We start from the raw sequence: 22,626 nt of genomic DNA, 5'->3' as shown, positions 1-22,626 counted from the left end.
TTAAAAATAAATTTTACAAATATTCAATTTGTAATTTTTACGAGAAGTGTGACAAATAATTATGTGTGACAACATAACATCTTTAAAGAAAAAAGTGTATGGAGCCAATTGCTAAGCAATAGTTTGTTTGAAAACAATAACATGCCATGCATTTATAAAAAGAACACTCACTGATAAACAGCAGTAAAAACATTCAATAAAATATGCAATTAATGAATGACAAAAAGCATTCTACTGAAAAACAATATTTTAACTAAAATTAAGTTCAAGAACATTATTTGTACTAATATTTACATAGTAAAAAGCGATCAGCACCGCAATTTTGGTCTGACACCAAAATTTGGGTCTTTAAAAATCCGACATTTATATGAAAACAACTACTGACCGTGATAAAGAATGGTATGGCCAGCAATGGCAATAGATAGTGCATGAGCACCCAGGAACTGAACTTACCGTAATGAAGAATGGTCATGGGTATAGTACACTAAGCAGAAAGTATCAAATGATGAATTTGGTGGAATGATGCTTATAGTCAGGATCGGGGAATGTATGATTAAGAATGGTTGGACACAATAACTCCTGGTCGAGACTGAGAAACAGGTGCATTTCTAATTATTTGATGCTGGAATGAAAATTCCCCATTTGATATTAGGTGTACTGTTCGCAAACTTTGATCCTCAATGTCATCTTTCTCTCCTGATAATGTCTGTTCTTCATCACTCCACTGAGTCAAATGGGAATCTGTGGGTGAAGGATCATCTCGAAACATATGATCACCTTCAACATGCCGTATTGCTTCAACTATTGCTTCAAGATTTTGTTTTGATGTACTAGTTTTGTAAGTTGATTTTTGTGAACCATTATCAACATCTGTAGTGTAGGAAGTTGGTGCTTCATTCACAGGGCTGGATGGTGAACTAAGTCTTGGAATGGTGTTAGTATCAGAAAGAGAGAGTTCACTTACACAAGGAAGTAACACAGCATTATTTTTACCAGAAAGATCTTCAGCTACTTCATTAGACAATTCTGGGCTGGATGCTCTTAGAGGTATGTCATATTGGCTTTCTTGACTGGTACCAAGTGATCTTGGACTTTCCAAACTACTTTCGAGAACCATGCTCAAAACTGAGGTTGTGGGCTTTAATAAATCCTACAAATAGTGCAATGAACTAAGTATAAAAATATACATAAATATTTCTAAAAATAATATCTAAAATTTTATGGCAGCAAAAAGTCCCTTTTTGAAAAATTCAAAAGTAAAACTAAGTCTAACATCAACCTGAAATCTCAAGCCTATGTTAATGAAAATTTCAATTTGGTCCACCAATAAGGTAAATGTTATGAACCACTGAACTAGTAAACTATAATTTTCATTCTTTTGTTTTCAAGTTTTGATGTAAATAATAATGAGAAAAAAGTTTTAGAAATAAACTACATGGCATATTCTTTAAAGGCCAAATTACTCAGAAAAAAAAAATTCTTACACACTCAATTTATATTTTAAATAATTTGTAACCATAGATTTGATCTTTATTTTTGATGTTTTCATAGAAAAAACCGAATTCAATTGCCTGCATATTTAAGGTGATTAAATTTGTTTTGAAAATTTTAGAGAACTGAAAATTTGACTAATAACTCCTACTTTACCATCAAAAGCTCTAGAATTCTATTTAAAGCATAATGATGATATCATCTTGCATCAAATTCTGTTATAAATATATTGTATTAGAAAAGGAAAAAGTAATGTATAAATATGACATCAATCCTTTCACTTAACTGCTTAGGTAAGATGTAATGTTTACTATTTATTACATGCATTAATTAAATTTAATTAAATTAAAAATTACAAAAAAATATTTAAAAAATCCATGCATATGAGAGCAATCATAAAGCAAACTGCAATCTTATTCCTATAAATCACAAACATGAAACCAAATTATTTTATGCATCATAAAAAATGACTTAGTAAGAAAAAAATGCATACCTCTATCTCACTGTACTGTAACTGAACATGAGGAATGACTTCCTTGAGTTTATCAGAAAGTAACTTGGTCTCCAATTGTTTGTCAGAAAGTAGATGGGTTTCAAATTGCCTAATTTGATCTTCAAGGTGCATTCGTAAACCTCTTTCGCGCTCCAGAGAAAGCCTCAGTTCAAGAAGCTCACGTTTAACATCATCACCACCATTTTCACTTCTAGGGCTCGAACTTCCAATACCCTCATCAATTAATTCCACTGAAAAGTTATGCAATTAGTAATATGAATGCATTTTACACAATACATTTAGTGATTCTTAATAATTTCCATCATAGAAGAATTCAAAATGCGTAAAAAATCAGGACTGATGCATAAAAAACAAACAAAATGCATAAGTTTTTATGCCTAATTTGTAAAAGTTGGCAAATGTGGCAAGAAATAGGCATAGGCCATGCCCCTTTCATAAGAATTTAGTAATTTTTGAAACATAAATGCAGATAATTTATATTTTAAGCCTATAATTTAAGATTTTCTTAATGGATTTCATAGTACAATGAAACTTGTGTATAACAATACTGTCTAAAACAATAAACCTGTTTATAACGATATTTTCCTTAATCCCAGCCAAAATGTCAGCAGAACTAATCAAACTGTCTATAATGATAACCCGTCTATAACAATATTTTTTTTAGGTTCCAACAGTATCATTGTTTACAGGTTTTACTGTACTGAATTTCTAAAAATGCAACATAGCTTTGAATAAGAAATTTTGTAAATTCAATTATATAGAAAAATTAAAAGAAATTTATAACCCATTTTGCAAATTCATAATGTAAGCAATAAGCTTAAAGTGTTTGCTGTAACATAGAACACACACGTCAAATATTTGAACACTGGAAGCAAAATTCATGATTTATGTTATAAAAAAAACCTTTTTTAATGGTATCATTTTTTAATAGTATTGTGTGACTAACAATATCTGTATGGTGCCTGCCATCCATCACATGATTATTGGCAGTGAATTATGAATGCAAAAAATAAAACTTTTTTTTTAATGTAGGCTAAAGTGATCTTAAATAATTCAATATTATGAACACAACTATTGTTTTAAATAGAATTACAAAATCAGAATCTTGGATGCAAGAATTTTGAAGTTTTTAGAGAGAAACTTAAAAAAAAAAATTTTCAAAATGCACTTAAATGTGTTAATATTTAGGGTGGACGATTTTAGGAGAGTTTTGGTCTCATTTTGGGGAGTTATTTTTGGAGAGTGTTCACTCTTGGGGGGAGGGGGCAAGCACCCTTGATTTTAACAAGAATTTATTTTTATGTCTTATGCTCCATTCTTATTCAAATGATTTATGTACTAATTTTAAAAGAATTACTATTGTCAGCTATTAGAATAAAGGGAAATCCATAACTTTTAGTATAAAATGTCGCACTATTTTAGTATAAGGTAAGGAAAACTAACCTTGTTCTCTCTTTTTCCTTTTGGGTAACGGAGAATCTGAGCAACTTCCATCGCTGTCTTGATTATTTTGCGAATTCAGTACTCTTCTTTTCAACTGGGAATTTTGTTCCAGAAGTCGAGCTTTCTCTTGTTCGAGTGAGTATATATAGTCTGCTGTGTTTTGTAGAATGGCTGCCTAAAATAGAAAACAATATTTCTAGCAATATATTACAACAATCCATTAAATTTTAAAACACAGTGAAAATGTTAGAGCTGATATTAATTTCTAAAAAGTAGCAATCAAAAGATCATGGTAAAACATGTCCTAGAGGTATAAATCATTTGCCCTCATGTCTCCGTTATCGAAATATGAAGTCTTAAATTCTGCCAAAATGAGAAGAGACTCCAAAATTAAGCCATTTTTGGTAAGTAATGAAAGACTTCTTTTACACGCTTTGCAATTGGATGTCCTGCCACAAGCAAACTGAAACCATGGGATATCTTCAATTTTGAAGTCTTTACATTTTGCTCTTTTCTTAAAACTTTTATTGATTTAAAGACTAGATCTCGATAATGAGGGCACGAGTGCAAATAATTTTTGCATGGAAAAATGTCTCAATATGCTCTTTTGTGATTGCTACTTTTTTTTTCATTATTGCACTATTCTTGTGGTTCCCTGGTTTGGGATACATAGAGTCCCATTAAACGTGCACACTGCTTCCTACTTTGACACTAGGTACCCTCTTTTTGAGGATGCTGTAACGAAATGACTGAAATAAAACAAATGATTGAAAAAAAAATTTAGAAGTAGCATAAATAGTACATATTATTTGGACTTCCTGAGTCGATACTAGTGGGGGGGAGGCGAGGACAAGACTGTACTTGAGCGGCGATATGAATATCAACCACTTTGGGGGAAATAAAGACCTAACCCTTTTAAGGTAACAAAAACTCTTAGAGTAAACAATATTCTAATCCCCAAGTCAACCTGCTCGTTCATAGGACGCCTAACCACCCGTTAATATAATATCAGCGCATTCTGTCGGCAAAAGATAACATTCTCGATCTAAAAACAAAGTTATTTTTATTCAATTCGTACCGTTGTATATATATATATATATATATATTAGTTTAAAAAAAACTTCCTTCCTAACGTTAGGGTAACACAGAGGTTTGTAGGCTGTTTTGGAATTTTCCCAAGTGTCTCAATAACTAGAACATTTACAACGCAATATATAAACAAGTCAGAATGCAATTGGTAGCAAAACGGCAACTTCCGATTAATTTTTAGGATTTTAGCCGATTTAAGGTACTGCAGAAGAAGAGCCATTCCATATTATAATAGAGAATACAGTTTCTCATTTTACCATTCACGGGCTCGGACACGTTCAGAGAGAAGGAAACATACTCAAAAAGATAACGTTAAATTTTTCAACAGAAAGGGAGGAAAACCCAAGGAATCATGGATCGATAATGCTAAGGATTTTAAACAAAATTTATTGACATTTTTTTGTTTGATAAAGATTACTAATTGGAAAAAATTCTGGCTTTGTAGCGAGAAAGATGGAGATATACTGTGGTGGATAAAGCCCTGGCTCGTAGTTTAAAAGTAGCGATACATCCGCCATCTTGGGGCTAAACGCCGCTTTTTTCCTGTGTCTGCTATGGTGGAGTAGAGTGTTTTGCTTCTTTATAAATTAACTCCATGTCAATCTACAGTCAAGAAGCAAAACATGCTGTTTCACCATAGCAGGCATAGGAAGAAATTTAGCCCCAAGATGGCGGGCATGTCGCTACGATCTGGGCAGGGCTTAAGTGGTGGAGGCCCAAGCCTGTATAAGGGGCAGGTTTTAAGAGACAAAATTAGTTAGTTTATTTTATTTATTTTCGTATGAATCAAATTCTTACTATACCAGCGATCTCAATAACCGCCGCTCTAATTCAAGCGAAAAAATCCGCATGGAATTTCATTCAGAGCATACGAGATAGCTTTTTAAAATATTCGTTAACAATTCCAGTTTTCTAGAAAACATTCCATTTCGACGTTGTTACCCAACAATTGATTTTTTCCGCTAAAAGAGGGGGTAAGAAGGGAGCGACAGAGCTAAGATTTTTTTCCTTGTAGAAAACAGCAGACGTTGGGAGCAGGTGGTCAAAGTTTGCGCGGGAGAAAGGGAACATTCCGAATTCCAAAAAGGGATAAGTAAGAAAAGAAAAAAAAAGGGAGGAGGGATACATAGGGAACGTATAAAGCATAAAAGAGGATAGAAAAAAGTTCTGTGGGAAAATGAATAATAACAGGTAGCAAAGCTATGCACCATGCAGACGGTGGATTTTTTTTTTTATTATTTTTTTTTCCGAAATTTAAATTTTTGAACCCTCAAATGAAAACATTTCATGTTCGAGCTAAAGCGCGTGATTGTGCACCCCACTCAATAAAAATCCCTTTGCGCGCTGTTTCCGACTGTTCACCATTAGAGAACATACGTTAAAAAGATCGCGAAATTTGTCATCTTGAATTTTTTTATTTCTCAAATTTATTTCAATGAAGACAGCTAGTATAAATTAGATGGCTGACGATAATTTTCAACTGCCATATTATTGTCAATGAATGGAAGAATCTAGGAATTTAGCCACAAAGAAACAGGGAGAAAAGATCGAACTTTTTTTTTTTTTTTTTTTTGAATGCGGAAACACTTTTGAAATATTGAGTATCTTCTGCTCCTAATGCACCAAACAAAACTTATTTTTAAACCGATTAAATGCCAAAGCTGCACTAAAACATTCTTTGTCGAGATCGCAACTTGCGGACTTCTTTGTTTTTTTTTATTATTAAGCATTGAGAACACTTTCTAAGAGCGATTGAGAGTACATCATTAGTACACTATTTAGTAAATGGTTAAAAGAAGATTGCCTATACGTAACAAACATTGAAAGAGATTTTAATGTTAATCGGGTTGGTAACTTGCAACTATAAAACTTATTTCTGCTATCAGCATTTTGCTCATTAACAAATTTTGCGCTACATTAATGTATGCGTATATTTTGTTCATATAAATATTTATCTAAAATTTTTAAAAAATGAACTAAAGTACAAAACCAAAATCCCACTTCAATTCTTAAAAATGCCACTAAAAATTGGATCAGTGGTGGTCTTATTCCCCCCCCCCCCCTCTGATTTGGAGTAATATTTGACGCAGGGGAACTCACGTGAAAGGGTTACAAAATGTGGAAAGACACCTTCTAGGACCAGATTATTTTTGAGCAATATATTTACTATATGAATGTAATAATCATCTTTCAAAGAAAAACTCGACTCTTAATTAAAACTCTTTTTAATGAATCTTCATACGACTCTAGTCTAGTCAGAATTCTAAAATTTTAACTTTATGACCCATTGGCCTTTTGCAATTCGGGAAAGGTAAAATACAGCAGATAATGTTCAGATGTTTGTCTTAAAACTACATCCCCTCCCCCCCCCCTCCCTCTCCAAAAAAAATCCCTAAGTCAAACAAATTCATAAGTACCATTCTTCATATGGTAATTGACATTAATAATGAAGCTATAAGTAGTAAAAACTGTCTAAAGAAAATTTTTTGTCTTGATAGAAATAAATTTTCATGGAAATTAATGATTAATAACGGAAGATTTCATAAGACATACCCCTCCCCTTTTCACAAGGAAAAAACTGAGATAAGTGAATTGTTTATTTATCAAACAAAATGGTATATATTTCAAAGCATATTAACTATTTTTTTGAAAAATGGTTCTTTATTTTTGTTCCCAGAAACCCATGGAATAGCTATACTCAACCTGCGGTCCACGGGCCGCATGCGGAACTCTTAATTTTTTTGAGTGGCCCGGCAAAAGCAGTCAAAAGGAACTCTTGAATCGTCATTAATTTTAAACATAAATATATGTGTGACAAACAACTGAAATGTGAAAAGTTCCCTCGCCCTCTAAGAACAATTGCGCACCCCTCCCCCTCCAATACCACGAAGATCCCCCAATTCGAAAGCCCCCCCCCCGAAAAAAAGAGGAAAACAACACCCCTCTAAACAACCTTCCCTAAAAATTTCAATGGCGCAATCTGCGCCATGAACCCCCCCCCCCCCCCCCTCCAAAGTGGTCACCCCTGTCATATGCTGTGGTAGTATGTGGTCCGAAAGAGAGAAAAGAAATCTTGAAATACGAAAAACGAAACTAACATTTCGAGCCGGCAGTGAAGAAACAATCGCTAGTAGCGTCATCTGTTGGAGTAACGAGATAATTTTAACCAGTTTATGGTTTAAGTAACTATTTAAAAACACAGTATGTAGTAATTCAGTCAGAAAACCGACGATGGGGAATTGGCATGTTAATGTATTCTCAGGTCCCGACTATAAATTTCTAACTCAAACGTGCGACAAAATTAACCTTTGGATATGAATATTGCGGAAGGAATGATGTTAAATTGAATAATTTTGCCAAAGGTGGTTAAACATTTTAAAAGTATGGGACATATGTGTACCCTAAGTACAATTTATTTCATAAAGTATCGATCACAAATAACTTGGAAATAATATTATATTGAGACATCAGAATTTTAAAAAATAAACATGCTATTGTTTAAAAAAATATACAGTAGGGGGCAAAGTGAAATAGTTAAGATGACTGAGCTTTTTTTTTTTAAATGAACAAACAGGAAATTTGTTTTGAAAATTACAGTACATAAAGAAAGAACATTGGATTTTATAATAAAACTTGCATTGAAGGGGCAAAGCTAAATATAAAATATTTTTCTCTTGATATATTTTCTTTTCAATTATTTAAAAAAAAAATCCGATCAAATAAGTCAGCAAACAAAAGGTTCAATGAACAAATGAAATGATAGTGAAATAATAAATGAATAGTTAAATTAATGTATGAAGAAAAATAAATGAGCGAGGAAAATAAAATTAGTGAATGAATTAGCGAATTTCTAAATGAAGGATTGTAAATGAATTAATAAATGAAAATGTAAGTGATTTAGTAAATGATTGTGTGAGTAACTGAAAAAAACTATTCCACTTTGCCCTACATGCACTTGACTAACTGCGCAAATTCTTTAAAATACAAATAAGCTTAATATTTACTAAATTGATACTGCACCAAATATTAGAAGGTCTCAATATTTTAAACGTTAATAATAACTTTATCATTTTATAGTCACCAAAATGACTTGTAACTTAAAACAAAATATTACGATTTGAGTTATCTTTTTAATTGCCTTTATTAACAAATGGTTTAATCTACGGCGATTTTTTTTTCCCCCTTTCTGGAATCGACTACCTGTGCTCCTTCATGGTAAAAATATTACCGGATAGGTGACTCTAAAGAGAGTAAATATTTCACCATTTCACTTCGCCCCAGTATATTTCACTTTGCCCCCACATTCCCCTACTTTTTTTGTTTTTTGTTTTGTTTTTTTTTTAAATAGCCAAATTTTCACTCTACATCAAAGAAATCCGAAGTCAAGCCAGTTCTAAGAATTTTGAAGGAGAAAACAAAATTTTAACTTGATCAAAAGGTTGAAGTTCATGTATTGTACCTCTACTTATATAAAATGCTCTGTGTGTCTGGATGAATGTTGAATTTATATAGCATTTACAGTAGGAACTTAGGCAAAAGAGTAGGCCCAACTCGACTTTCCAAAGTGAAAGGTTGAGCGTTGTGCTTTGAAGATGTCCTGTAAAAATATTTTATCCTTGTTTTGCAGTTTTTCCGCTCTTATTTTTTCGATTTACGTATGAAATAAAGTTCTGCAAAATAGAGGACTCCCAGAATTTTTTTGTTACAAATTAAACCTTAAAAACAATGACAAATTTAGGGGTTCCTCAAAGGGCTAGGAATACATTTTATCCTCTTGGGAAACCCTGGACTCTGCGTTGTACTAACGAATTTCGTTTTCTAGTAGGAATAACAACCGAATGTCGAACAGTGGCGTTATAATTCTCTCATCAAGACGACTGAGCACGGTAAACTTAATTTTCGCAAAAAAAAGGCTCTAAAAAAATTGTTTTTGATAATCAAGCACAACGATCAAAGCCAACTTCAGATCAATTTCAACGCCAAAGTCGTTATTTTACACAGTCCAAGAATTTTTGCTGCCAGGCAGACAAATTCCTCAGACTGGTTCTTCGGCTCCTCTGCCAGCTGACACTTGAATTAAAAAGGCCGCGGGTAAGAAAAACAACTCCACTTTCCAAAGTGATCAGCTGATACGGCGACGGAGAAACCGATTGTGAAAATTATTTCAGGAATTCGGCGGCGGTTTTAAATTTGGCGGCGCTTTTATTGGCGTCACGGCGGGGATGCGTTGAAATGCATCCGCATACTTCATTAAGGCAACGCGTGTATTATTTACGATAGGTGATGCAGCGGTTTGCATCTCAGCAATTACTCATCCGTACATTCCAATCGTTAATATATTCAGGTACAAGCCTCGTACAGGTTTCAGAGTTTTGATGACTTCGCTGAAAAATAAAACCTTGATGTTGATATTTAAGGCACAGCCAAATTTTTGTTCGATTCACATCGTTAACTTAACTTAAAGTCTTATTACTCGCCAGTTAACATTTATCCATCTTTGTTTAAAACTTAATTTGAAACAAAACAAGAAATCCGGATCTGTATACGACACTCCTGAGTACACAAAAAAAAAATTTGGTGGACTACTACAGTTAATTAAAATTTTACAATATGAGGCAGTGAGAAGCAAAAAACTTCCTTTTCAATACCGATCCGGATCTGTATATGACGCCATTGAGTACTCAAAAAAAAAAAAAAAAAAAAAAAAAAAAAAACGAGTTGATGTGTGCCTTACATGACTTCCTTTTACTCCAATTTAATATCATTTTCCCATTATTGGTAATTTTAATGTGATTCAATAGTTTACTCTCTAAGTATCACCAACAGTGGCCAAATTGAAACCAGATTTGAAATAAAAAAAAACGTGTTACATTTTGCGTTTTTGGAATACTTCACCTATAAAAACTAGTTGGCAAACTTTGCTTGTTAGCTGGCGCGTTCGATTCAAATGGATGTGCTACTCTGCACTGGTCCACTCGTAAAATTGAAAACATTTAACAATTTACAGAAATTGTGACAAAAAAAAAGAGCTACATATGCGTGGATTTAACAAACTAATCTGATTTCTAAAGCCAAGAGCCTAATTTCACCTAAAATCCGGGCACCACGCTGGAAACTACAGTATGACCTCGATTTAACGATTGTCAAGGGACTGGGAAAAGTTATAAAATCAAGGAAATCGTTAAATTGAGGAGCATAGACATTCAATGCAGTCAAATCCTGACCAAAATGTACCATTAAATTGAAGAAATCTTTAAATCGAGTTATACTGTACTTCCTTCGTTTGGTCTCGGCTTATTTTTCCGAGGTCAAGAAATGTTGCTGCTCAGACAGGGCTATAGATACTACGTCACAGTATTATAGGGTCATGCTGCCTAGTTTTAGAAAGCAGTGTTTTGTAGACATTAGGGTGACAAAATAGTGACCCCAGGTAAAATTCATCATACGCTTGAGAAAGATAATCACGAAGTCCCACGTACAGCTTTCGGGAATCCTAAAAATAATATTCAATAACTTCAAAATGCGATTGATACGATTGACATAAACTCTTCTGAACGGAGTAGAGCATCCGGTAATTAAGTTTTCAGAAACGAACGAAACGCGGGTGTGAAACAGGAAGCTAGAAATGAAAATCAACACGCAACAGGTTTGGGAAAACTAATATCCGGAAACTTGTTAACGGAAGTACTTACAATTCACGGGGTAGAGAAAGGTGAGTGCTATGAAACGGTACAAAAAAAAGTGGTACATGTCGCTGAATACTAAACTTATAATCAGTTGATAAGCACAAAAAGCAAAAATGAAACAAAAAGAATCACGTGCTTTGTTTATTCTTTTGTTACGGAAACATGACAACAATGGAAGTTTCTGCTATAAGGGGGGGGGGGGGGACTTTAAAGAAAGTCCTATATTTGGATAAGTTTTGGCTGTAAAATGTAAATAAATATAATTCACATGAAGTGTGTCATGTGACGCAAGAATAGTTTTCATGATAAAAACGCTATTTCTCGTTTTCATTTTAATAACATTCGCTACTAGTTACACAGAACAAGTTCCAATTTGTCATTAACCAGCGATCAACTAGTATTTAATTGGGTGGATCAACTATTTTCAGTTTATACTGGTTCAACTGTTAGCTAAACCATTTTTTTAACTAAAGGAAAAAATAAGTGCAAAACTATACAAAAAATCAAAGTAGCGAAACAACGACAAAACAATGACGAATCACTGTGATGACAAAAGCCGATCAAGTATCAAAAGCAAAATTGTCTTCATGTTATCAAGTAGGATTATGAGAAACAAAGTGAGTTAAATGTTCAAGGACGACGAAGAGTACTTACAACGATAAGTCGTTTGAAAAAAGGGTGGAAAACAAACGATTCAAGACTGAAAAGCAGTGAATGGCCATGGCAGTGAAAAAGTAAAGGAAAAAAAAACAAGTGCAAACTTACACCGTGACCGCCAGTCAGCGCCGTAAGATCACGAGCGTTGGAAGTCCATATTTGGCGAAAGAATCTTTCAAAGCGCAGAGCAGAATATGCGTTCATTCAGCGTTTGAAGGGATTGTATGGGAAACAATTCATAATACTAATTCCTTCGGAATGCAGAAAATTTTTTATAATTTTTTCAATTCTAATACTTTTCCAGCAAGTACTTTTTTTTTCTTTGAGACACTTAGAAAAAAAAAGCTGGAAATTCAAAGCTTCGCTATAAATGAAAAAAATTTTTAAATAGAAAAAATTTTTTGGCGTCTTTCATCAAAAGTTGAGAGAAACCGCTAAGCTTTTACATAATTAAGTTAAACAAATACATTTGCGCCAAAAAGTAAAATAAATAACGTCAAAAAGAACAATTTGTAGATAACTGCAGACACGTGTTTCGGCGTTACAAGGAACGCCTTTTCCAATGCAAAAGACATGAGCTTATGGATGAAAAGATCCGACAAAAGCTTTTATAGCGCCTGTTTCAACGAAGTCGAAGGGATCAAGATGAAATTTCGTTACAGCCGTAATTTCGTTAAAAAGATAAATGATGCACACTAAGACGCAAAGGGCAAATTGAAGCTTTTAATAAGTTATAGCCATAAATTCGTTGCACACTGCTTCGCAATAAACGAGCACTAACGTATATGAGGCAGTGAGATGCAAAGGTAGGTTTTCATTGAATTTTTGTTCTAAATCAGGCTGTACAGCAGCACCTACCCTACTAGTACTATATCTTGTCCCAAGACAGAGGAGAGGTTCACCCCTACTATTTGTACTAGTTTTCTCCAAATATTTAATTTTGCCACTTACATTCCTTTGCCTCGTATGATATATTGTGCATGCAATACTGTAGATGAGAAAAAAATGTTTTGGGGGCACCTGCCTCGGGGTTTGGGGTAACGAAGCAAAAGAAAAGGTAGTTTTTAACTAATTTACATTACATTGCACCATGTTTACAAATATATATATATATATACAGCAAAATTGCATGTATGTGTAATTGTGTATGCAGATATATTTCTAACGCCTCTACAAGCGTATTTCAGGCATTGAAAATCATAAACAAACCTCAAAAATTTAGTTACACCATCAAGAGTATTTTCAAGCTTTGTATTTTATATACTACAAGGTTAGCATCAATTAAAATGGCGGGAAGCGATTGGAAATTTTTAAAACATTACAATTAATTTGTTTGTTTTTTTTTTTTTTTTTTTGGATACGAAAATGTGAAACATTCTAAATATTAAAAATGAAAATAAAACGCATATCTTCACTCATTTCATCCTCAGAAAGCTAAGTTTTTATTCATACATGTATTTTTAATTCTCTTAAATATCTATGCTTTCCATGCCCCGATAACTACAAACATAATGCAAGAAAACTAAGTAAGTACTGTTACTTGAACTGAAAGCGAAATACTGAAAGTCAAGTGTAACTAATGACCAATAACAGGCTTAGAACAAAAATTACCAAAAAAAAAAGTCCGAACTAGCATGAAAAAAATGTCTTGTCTAAAAAAAAAAGAAAGAGAAAACGATTCGAATTCAATAGCCCAAACTTCAATTATAAATGTCACAAGGAAAATCAATCTATGCTATGAAAATTGAAAAAGATTCAGTTCAGTGAGCGGTTGGAGTGGACACACGAGTTTATTGGCAAGGACGAAGATTTTCTTGCAACACTGTGACCGCAGGTAAAAGGCCTACGAGGTAAGAATCCGGTCAAACACGTGGAACACTTTGAAAATCGCTGTTCGACAAAAGAGAAACCCTTTTACTGCATGCCCGTCACGTTTTATCAACATTCCAACGTTCTGGAACCGGACGTAGAAATTTTCGTAGAAAAAAGGAAAGAATGAAGTCGGGTCGCAAATACTGCGCAGTCATCTGAAAAATGTAGATACAGTTTTTGCACATATTTTCAATGTCTAGGGCAGGAGGAAAAGGGGTTAAATTTTTACATGCTTTCACTGAGTCTAAATAAGGTTCACCTCAATAAGCAGCAATAGCAATATCATAACTTCAAAAAACATAATAAACTGCACGTGTCCAGAGTCAATAATTTAGTGTTTTCCTAACGGAAAAGCCACATTTAAGAATTGTTGTTTTGGGATTTATTTTTTGTACGAGTGAAACTATTTAAACAGTTTTGGACAATAGATTAACAGAAAATAGTCACTCAATCATTAAGAAATTTTTTGAAGGGATGCTTGAGTCTTTCGAGTCCATTACCTCTATATTTACCTTCGTGCATATAACTTTGAATTCAATATATCAGATAGTACATTTTACAAATGTAGTGATAAGCAAATGGATGTAAGCTGCAAAATTAAAAATTTGGAGATAACCAGTACAAACGGTAAGTGAACCTCTCCTCTGTCTTGGGGCAATAGATAGTACTGGAAGCCATGGTAGGTGCTGTTATAAACCGCGATTAAGAAAAACTTTTCAATGAAAGTCGACCTAGGACCTTATCTTTAAACGTGTTTAACTCAAAACTTGAAAATGCCCACTTACATCCCTTTGCTTCTCACTGCCTCAAATAGCCTTCCTCAAAACACAAGTTCGATGTCACCATGCCTTTTCATGACTTCATTTTTACAACTACAAGATCATCAGTGGCGAAACAGCAACCCTTGGTTCTAACACGGGTGCCAATCCTAGTAAGGTTGTTTACACCGTAAAAGCACTTGTTTTAGCCAGGCATTAATTTTCGCGAATCCGTCGTAAGCGTGAAAATTTAAGCCTGGAGAAATATTTCAACTTGATACGCAATCAATTTTCGATTATGTTCAAATTAAATTCCTAAAATTACAGACATGTTCTTTTTCGGAAAAATAAGGGATTTTATAGTATATAAATCAGTGGCGTACCTAGCATGGGTGAGACCCGGGGCGCTAATTTGTGGTGACACCCCTCCCCCCCAGGGAAACTTTTCAAAATTGTAGCCTTAAAAATGCATTTTAGCTTTATATTTTTTAAAAACTTGCAATTTCACTTTGAGTGACACCCCCCAGACGGGTGACACCCGGGGCGAACCCCCTCCCCCAGTAGCGACGCCACAGTATAAATACTTATAGGGACGATCGTAACCCCCGCCTCAGAAGGTGAATTCTGGTTGCGATAGTGAGACATTACACAACACGCAAAAACAAAGCAAAACAAGGAATAATTGTACAAAATAATGGTAAATGCTAATATAAGTTCATTGAGTAGTTGGAACTAGCACTTTCTCCATTAACAAGAACTAAGAGAATAAATCAAATTTGTTCAAAATGCTACAAGTTATATTAATAGTTTCTTAAGGAAAGAAAAACACTCCACGAGGGACCATACTCACATTACGTCTGGGCACCGACATTTGATAGCAGCTGAAAGTCATCATTTATTTTGGTTGTTGGGAAAGTCTTAACTATCGTATGATTCAGAACATCTCCCAAAATAATTTTAACGAGAGACGAGCAGCTGTTCACAACAGAAATGAATTGCCATGGAAAGGGTGTGTCTCAAGCTCAAGGCAACATTCAAGTGTAACTTAGAAAGAAAAAAAAAATTTCCACTTTTGACGCATTTAAACAATACTTCAAAAACTAACCGAATAGCTGTCGCTAAAATCGACTTTAAAAAGTTTTAAAACATACATCAAATTAATATACCTAAAGTTTTTTTTTCTTATTTTTAATCTATCTACTACAGCGTTTCTTAATTTCTTTGATTAGTGGAATCCTTTTCAATGCTCACTTTTTTCGTGGAACCCCTGGTTTTTCGTCAAAAGTTTACAGTGGCGTAGTCAGGATTCTTTTTCAGAGGGACCTCTAAGATACTATGACATGAACTATTCGTCATTAAATTGCTAATTAAATAGAATTATTTATAGATCATCCTAATTATTGATAATTGTTATTGTAGAATACCAACGCACTCCTATTTGTGATTCTGAGTATGTGATTATTTTCTTATCAGGACTAGAATATGTTTTACCTACAATAGTGTCAATAATTCACATAAATGTACACAAAAAGTTTTTTATCCTTAAAAAATCAAAATGCCTCTTATTTTTCAACAATTTTTTAGTTTTTTTTTATAAATCAAAGTCTTTGTTGTCACTGTGTGACAGACTCGGACAGAGCTAGAACATTTAGACGCTCTTGACTAGTGATGTTCCGGATATCCGTATCCGTAGATATCCGAGGGAAAGTAAAGATCTGTATCTGTTACTTTTTTGACGGATCTTAAACGGATCACTTCTATTCTAAAAATTTTTAAATATTTGAATAAAAGACTCTTAAATTCCGTTGAAATTAGGTTTTATTCCCTATTTAAATTATAAAGTATCATTTCAGAAGCCAATTTGTATCTCCCCCCCCTCCCCCGTTGCAAAAAGGAAGGGGAAATAAGTTTTAAAAGTGTGTATTAGTGTGTCTTTTTGTGGCATCGTAGCTCATAAACAGATGAACCGATTTTGATAGTTCATTTTTCGTTCAAAAGGTGACTTGATCGAAAGTGTTCTTAACTTGGCCTCGTTATGGTAGAACTTTAATTACCGGAGACATTAAAAACCGATTTAAAGTTTTTCACAATTATGGTAGTAAAAATTTACCCGTACGTTAAAAATGTTGGCCCTATTGAAAGAACGAAGTTTACTGCGTTTGATATTTATTTGAAACTTCCAACTTATATACAGTAGGAGCTATAATCTTGTTATATAAATTTTAAAGGCAATTCTAAGCCTTTATACGCGTGATTGGTAGCGATTTCATAGTCGGAAGATAAGGAGAAAAAGCTCAATGATTTAGAATTTTTACCTGCTGTCAGTTCGTATTTGTTAATAAATGTGTGTTTTGATCCGTGAAATTCATCTTAATATGAGGTCGGCTCTCTGGAATATGTTTTGTTTTTTTTTTTCTTTAAATTAATTTTAGTTTTTGTAATTGATTTGGGGTTTCTGTTATTCTTCATTTTTATTTTTCTTGGCATCCTTTAAAAAAAGTGAGACTAAATTCTCTATTTACTGTTTGTAAAGGTGTTCTCGGATCTGTATTTCGTCGGTCGGAGAAGTTCGGTGGAATGGGTCAGCGCTGCATTTATGCTGAAATAAAATGGAAAAAATATTTCTAGCCTGTCCAGTAGCAGCTTTACACTCTTGCTCCTATATCCTACATCTACCGAGTAAGCTAGAAATAATTTTTCACATTCCAGCTAAGCAATAATGCAGCGCTGACCCATTCCTTCCAACTCTCCCTCAATTTTAACGGAGATTTTTTAAAGAGTAAAACATAGTCTTGATTATATTTTTGCCGCAGTTGACATTTTTTGAAGAAACTGCCATTATTCTGACGGGGATAACTTCCGTAACAAATTTTACACTTGGATAGTTGAATTGGGGTAAAAAAAAATATTGAGATCCGTATCCGTAGATCTTGACACTAATGATCCGGATCCGCGGATTTACTTCTTTGACGATCCGGCACATCAGTACTCTTGACTAGTACCGCCGTGTTAAGCACAAAAATCGTATCTGCAGCTGAGCTCAAAATAAGAAACTGCTTTTCAAAGTTTTACGCGTATTTGATTCAAGTTCCACTTTTTCAGGATTTTAAAATATTTCCCATCCACAAATAGCCCCAAAGCATTGTATAGGATAAGTAAAATGAGTTGAGAACCGCCTCGTGACAATAAATCAATTTTAATAAAAAGTACAGATATGACTTTTGTGCTTATCACGACAGAGTACTACTTCTTAAATTGGTCCTTACTAGTTAAATATTGAAATTCTCCTTTCAACTGCTGTCATAGATACTGAGAGTGGCTAGTATGAAGAGCAGAAAATTTGAAATTTACGTAAAAATTGTAATTTTAGGAAATATTTTGTAATGTTGTAAGAAAAGATGTTTGGGATGCCCTCCCGAAACTTTTTCAACATTGAAGTCACTTTTTAATAACTTCTTCCTTAATTTTTTCAAAATTAAAGTTTTTAAAACGCATTTTTAGGCTACTTTTCGAACCATGAGGTGAGAAGTGATGAGTAATAATGCTCAGATTAGTATACGAAAGTAAAAGGGAATTTACTTTTAAAATTGAAAAGGCATTATTTTTATCGATATTTTGAGTTAAAAATTTGAAATGTGTGAAAAGATAACACTCATGTCTCACGGAACCCCTGAGAGAGCTCCGTGGAACCATGGGGTTCCGCGGAACACAATTTAAGAAATGCTAATCGACTATATCAAAACTTACGTTTGTGCTGATTATTCAAATCCAGTGTATGTCGGATTTTTTTTCCAAATTTGGCATATTTTAATGCTCTTGAATTCACATGGGGGGGGGGTCCTTAAACGAATCCAGTTTACGTTGGATCATTGCCAAATTCGGCAGAGGTCCTTTGATGCTCAGAAATTCATATAAGGGTTTTTGCCCGCCCCCCCCCCCTGAAGGGTTTTACCAGAAACTTCGTGAAATGGAATGTTTACGCTTATGGGGGTACCCCTGACATGAATGATTGACGGGGACCCTTGACAATTTACGCAATGAATTTTTGGAATCAAAAAAAAATAGTCATAAAATTGCTCTTTTCTACACGTCGAAGAAAAATTTTACTTCTTTGTTTTCCTCTTTTTTTTAAGCCTGATTTTTAAACAAGTGAGTCACTTGTTTTTTTTTTTTTTTTTTTTTAAGATAGATCGTGCAACGCAGCTAGTTAAGTAAAATAAAGTATTTTTTATTTCTTTTTAATACGTAATTTAAAGAGTACTCATCATTTGTGACGAGCCCCAAAATCCCTGTGCACCTGGATGGGAGAATGAGTTATAACGGTCATTAACATAGAAGAATTGGCAATACGGCTCAAAATCAAGGGTTATGATGAGATCAAACTCCCCAGTAAAAATATTAAAAACTCACGCCGACACTGACGACGTGCTTAAACAAACTTTCTTGTATGAGAACATGATCTTTATCATTATCATTAAATATTTAGAAATCAACACATCGAAATGTAAAAACAGCTTAATCTCTAAATATTCAAATATCCTGTTTTTAGGATGTTTGCATCTTGCAATAACAAACTTTAAATTGAAGGGTTTCGAATATTCTCAAAATATCAGCTGGTAATATAAATATAATTTATAATTTATCATATAACACCTCAGTATCGAACAGCGGCCAATTTTTCTAATTGAAACGCTTTTTTAACAACTTAAGATTGTATTACATTTAAGCTCATCTGGTTATGTGGGTGAACTGGTCATAAATAATTATCTGACACTTGGTTTGTGAAACAACTAACAATTTTCAAATAATCCTCTTTTTTAAAACAAGAACTCTTTAGTTACTCAATTCCTTATTCGGTCAATGGAGTGTCGGATCTTTAACAAAAAAGATAATTTCTAAACAGCTCTCAACACTCAAATAAAGTCTTAACCAATGGCATTCGTAATGATTTTATCATCGCATAATTATAACTGTTTATTATATTTCGTCTGGCCTTAGGTGACAGTTAAAAACAAATCCTACTTCCATGCATAATCTATATACGCAGGTACGCAAGGACGTAGCCAAGGGGGGGGGGGGTCCATGGGGTCCGGACCCCCCCCCCCCCTTCCCGAAAGACCACCGTCTGCTTTTTCTCGGTTGTTGCACCTCACGAAAACAAAAATTTTCCAAAGAGAGAAATTTTATGAAACCCGGTATTTTCCCCTTAAATATTCCCATTTATCGACAATTTTCCCGCGTCCGAGTCAATTCAGAACACGAGAACCTCGTGAAATAACTGCGAGTTCCCAGTTGCCGCCGGTCTCTTCCTGTGTCGCGAAGAATCCGTCCGAAAACGACGAATTTCCAATTCAACCCAACTGGGTTGTGACCTTGAAATTCGGCCCCTCTCCCTCAGCCCACCAAATTGCTATCGGCAAACTAATTGAAAACAAACATTCCCCAGTCTCATTAGGGCCGTTCTTTCTTTCTTCTTTTCGTTTTGACTCTTTTCCCGTTTGGACTTGATTTCCTAGACACATGCTGCACGAAGGACAGCCAGAGTGAGGTGCATCCCTGGTGAATTAGTAATTGAAATTCCTATTATTTTCTGTTTTAATACACAGTTTTTTTCTACCACGCGCTTATAGGAAACATATCTTGGACAAAATTGTAATCAGAAGAAAATTAAGTGTACATAAACTAAGTAAGTTGTAGTGTTTCCTTTTAAAGTTTTCTTAACAATACGAGCAATTTATGTGTTAATATGTTTTCCCGTTTAAAAACTAAGTTCCGACAGCAACGAAAAAAAAAATTCTACACATTTCGTGTGATTGAGGATGAGAAAAAATAAATATTAATTATTAATTTATTTTTGAACTTTATATTTTTGGTATGATTTATTTCAGATTCATTTTATATTTTGATTAATAATCTTATTTAAACTTTTAGTTTATTTTTAACAATAATAGATTGCTTATCTCCCCGGAAGCTTACAACTTTTAAACTGTAATCCTGAAAAGTTCGGGTTTTTTTTTTTTTTGAACATAAGTGAATAAATAAATTTGAAGTTGATGCAACGAAATTACTTTTCGCTGTATCAAAATTTTATGAAGCGAAGAATGAAATTGAAAATTACTTGAATATTTTACTGTAATCAGTTTATGAAATTGCAAGTTCGGCCATATTAACACATGTAATTTAAAAGTAATTATTAGAAATTCGTACTTTTAAATCTTACTGAAATGTGAGTCTATGGTCCCAAGAGAAGAGCAGCTAGTCATTTTTAACTGAAGAAAAAAATCTTTCTTCGATGTTGTTCCGTTTTTCAAGAAAAGCATATTTGTATTTCTTTCATTGGAATAAATTTTCTGATTAGTATTTACCGCCTTTTTACTGAGGAATTATTTAATAAGCGTCTATGCATCCATCATTAGTAAATTGCGGAGGTAGTATTAAACGTAACAAAAAACGGACATGTGCATTTAACTATAAAATTACTAGGTGAAAGTTTCTGCTATTTACTGCGCATATAATTCAAAAAAGGTCAATGCGAGGTACATTTTCTTGTGTTTTTCACGTCTATATTAGATTTTTTTTTAACTCTTAATTTCTTCAAGTTAAAATTATTTGCTATTTCTTGCAATAGAATATCTTTTACTAACATCACATAAAAGAAAGAAAAAAAAGTCAATACCTACGTTATAAAATATGATATGCTTTCGAGAATACATGATGATTACAAAATCGCTCCTAGAATGGAAGTTATACCAATTTGAAAATGAAAGAATCAGAAGTGTTATTATTGTTAGATGAATTTTGGAAGGTAGATTTAAATCATTACTGGATTTTTAACCACAATCTTTTAAGATTTTTTTACAAAAGATTGTCTTTAGGCTTTTGAACATCAGATGACTGTTGAGCAAAAAATTTACAAACTGAGGCTATAAGAAACCTATAAGTTTTGATTTCAAAAATTGGCTAGCTTTATGCATATTACATATTGTTGAAAATGTATCTAATTTAATGCTACTGTATTATTGCAATCGCAAACGGGACGAAGATTACCTTAATGATCAAAATTTGACGTTTGACTCCAAATCATGAAATTTTCGAGTCGAACACTTGCTTACTGCTAATAAAGACAGTAAAGTAACCAGGTTATAATCAAATATTGACACGATAATTCGTAATAGAGTATATTGCCATTTTCCCTGTAGTTGTTTACAATTATATTTTTAATTTGAAAAAGACTGATTTGTACAGAAGTTTTTTTTGTATTGGCAGAATAAACTGAACTCGTGTTTGGTGGTGAGATAGGTGGGTGCAATGCCTCCTCTTGATCTTTTAAATGAAACATCAAATTGAAAACATCAGAGGAAAATCGCCAATAATGTTTAAATCATTCATGACCTTATAAAAAACATTTATAAAAAGCAATCATTTGCATTTTTCCCAAAATGTTGTTAAAATAAAAATACGTGGATGCTTAATTTCATTCACCATACATTCCATTACTCGACAGGTAAAAGATCTCTCAGGTATTCGTTTGGCTTGACAAAATTAAACCCCTAGTGCAGTTTCGCACCGAAGAGAGCTCAAGTGTCTCCATCTGGTGGAAACTCGGCATCGAAATTTCCTGTGCAGTCACATCCGCGCCTTAATGGTAGCATTTGAAAGACTAGATGCCATATCGGTGGTTCGCACTAGATCCGAAAAGGCTAAAGCCTCTAACGAAGCCCCATTAGAAAGAAAAAAAAAATACCATAATGGATCCTAAGAGAGTTTATTTTACCAATTCGTTGTGCAAAAAAATAATAATAACGATTTTAAAAAAAACGGCAATACGCATTTTTTTTTTTTTTTTTTTTTTTTTTTTTAATGATTGCAACAAAGGAAGTCTCCATCCATCAAAGAGTTAATAGTTTGTTCAAGTTTTTAAATGATGGTTAGAAATGATAATTAGAAAACGGATAAAATTAGAAACTTCATTCAATTTCGTATAATCAAAAGAATGTTATAAAGTAGATAAATAAAGAACTAGCTCAAGCTTTTTAAATGAAACCTTGCTAATATTTTCGTCGAGAGGGTGGTTGAATTTTGCCAGAAATCTTGTTCAAATCGGACAGGGTGGCGG

The 22,626-nt window shown here is 33.5% G+C and overlaps 1 protein-coding gene across 1 annotated transcript in view; it reads right to left on the bottom strand.

The window, feature by feature from the left end:
• Positions 1–423: 423 nt before the first annotated feature.
• LOC129231339 (transcription factor AP-4-like) overlaps positions 424–22,626 on the bottom strand; it is a 61,898-nt gene continuing 39,695 nt past the window's right edge. Inside the window, exons 3-5 of the mRNA XM_054865629.1 lie at positions 3,449–3,623; positions 1,985–2,235; positions 424–1,150 (exon numbers count right to left, since the gene is read on the bottom strand). Coding sequence (XP_054721604.1) covers positions 554–1,150; positions 1,985–2,235; positions 3,449–3,623 — 1,023 coding nt within the window. The 3' untranslated portion in view covers positions 424–553. The remainder of the gene's footprint in view (positions 1,151–1,984; positions 2,236–3,448; positions 3,624–22,626) is intronic.

This window comes from Uloborus diversus, chromosome 10 (assembly GCF_026930045.1).
Source record: "Uloborus diversus isolate 005 chromosome 10, Udiv.v.3.1, whole genome shotgun sequence".
NCBI classification, from domain to species: Eukaryota; Metazoa; Arthropoda; class Arachnida; order Araneae; family Uloboridae; genus Uloborus; species Uloborus diversus.
This window is presented reverse-complemented; position numbering and strand designations above follow the sequence as displayed.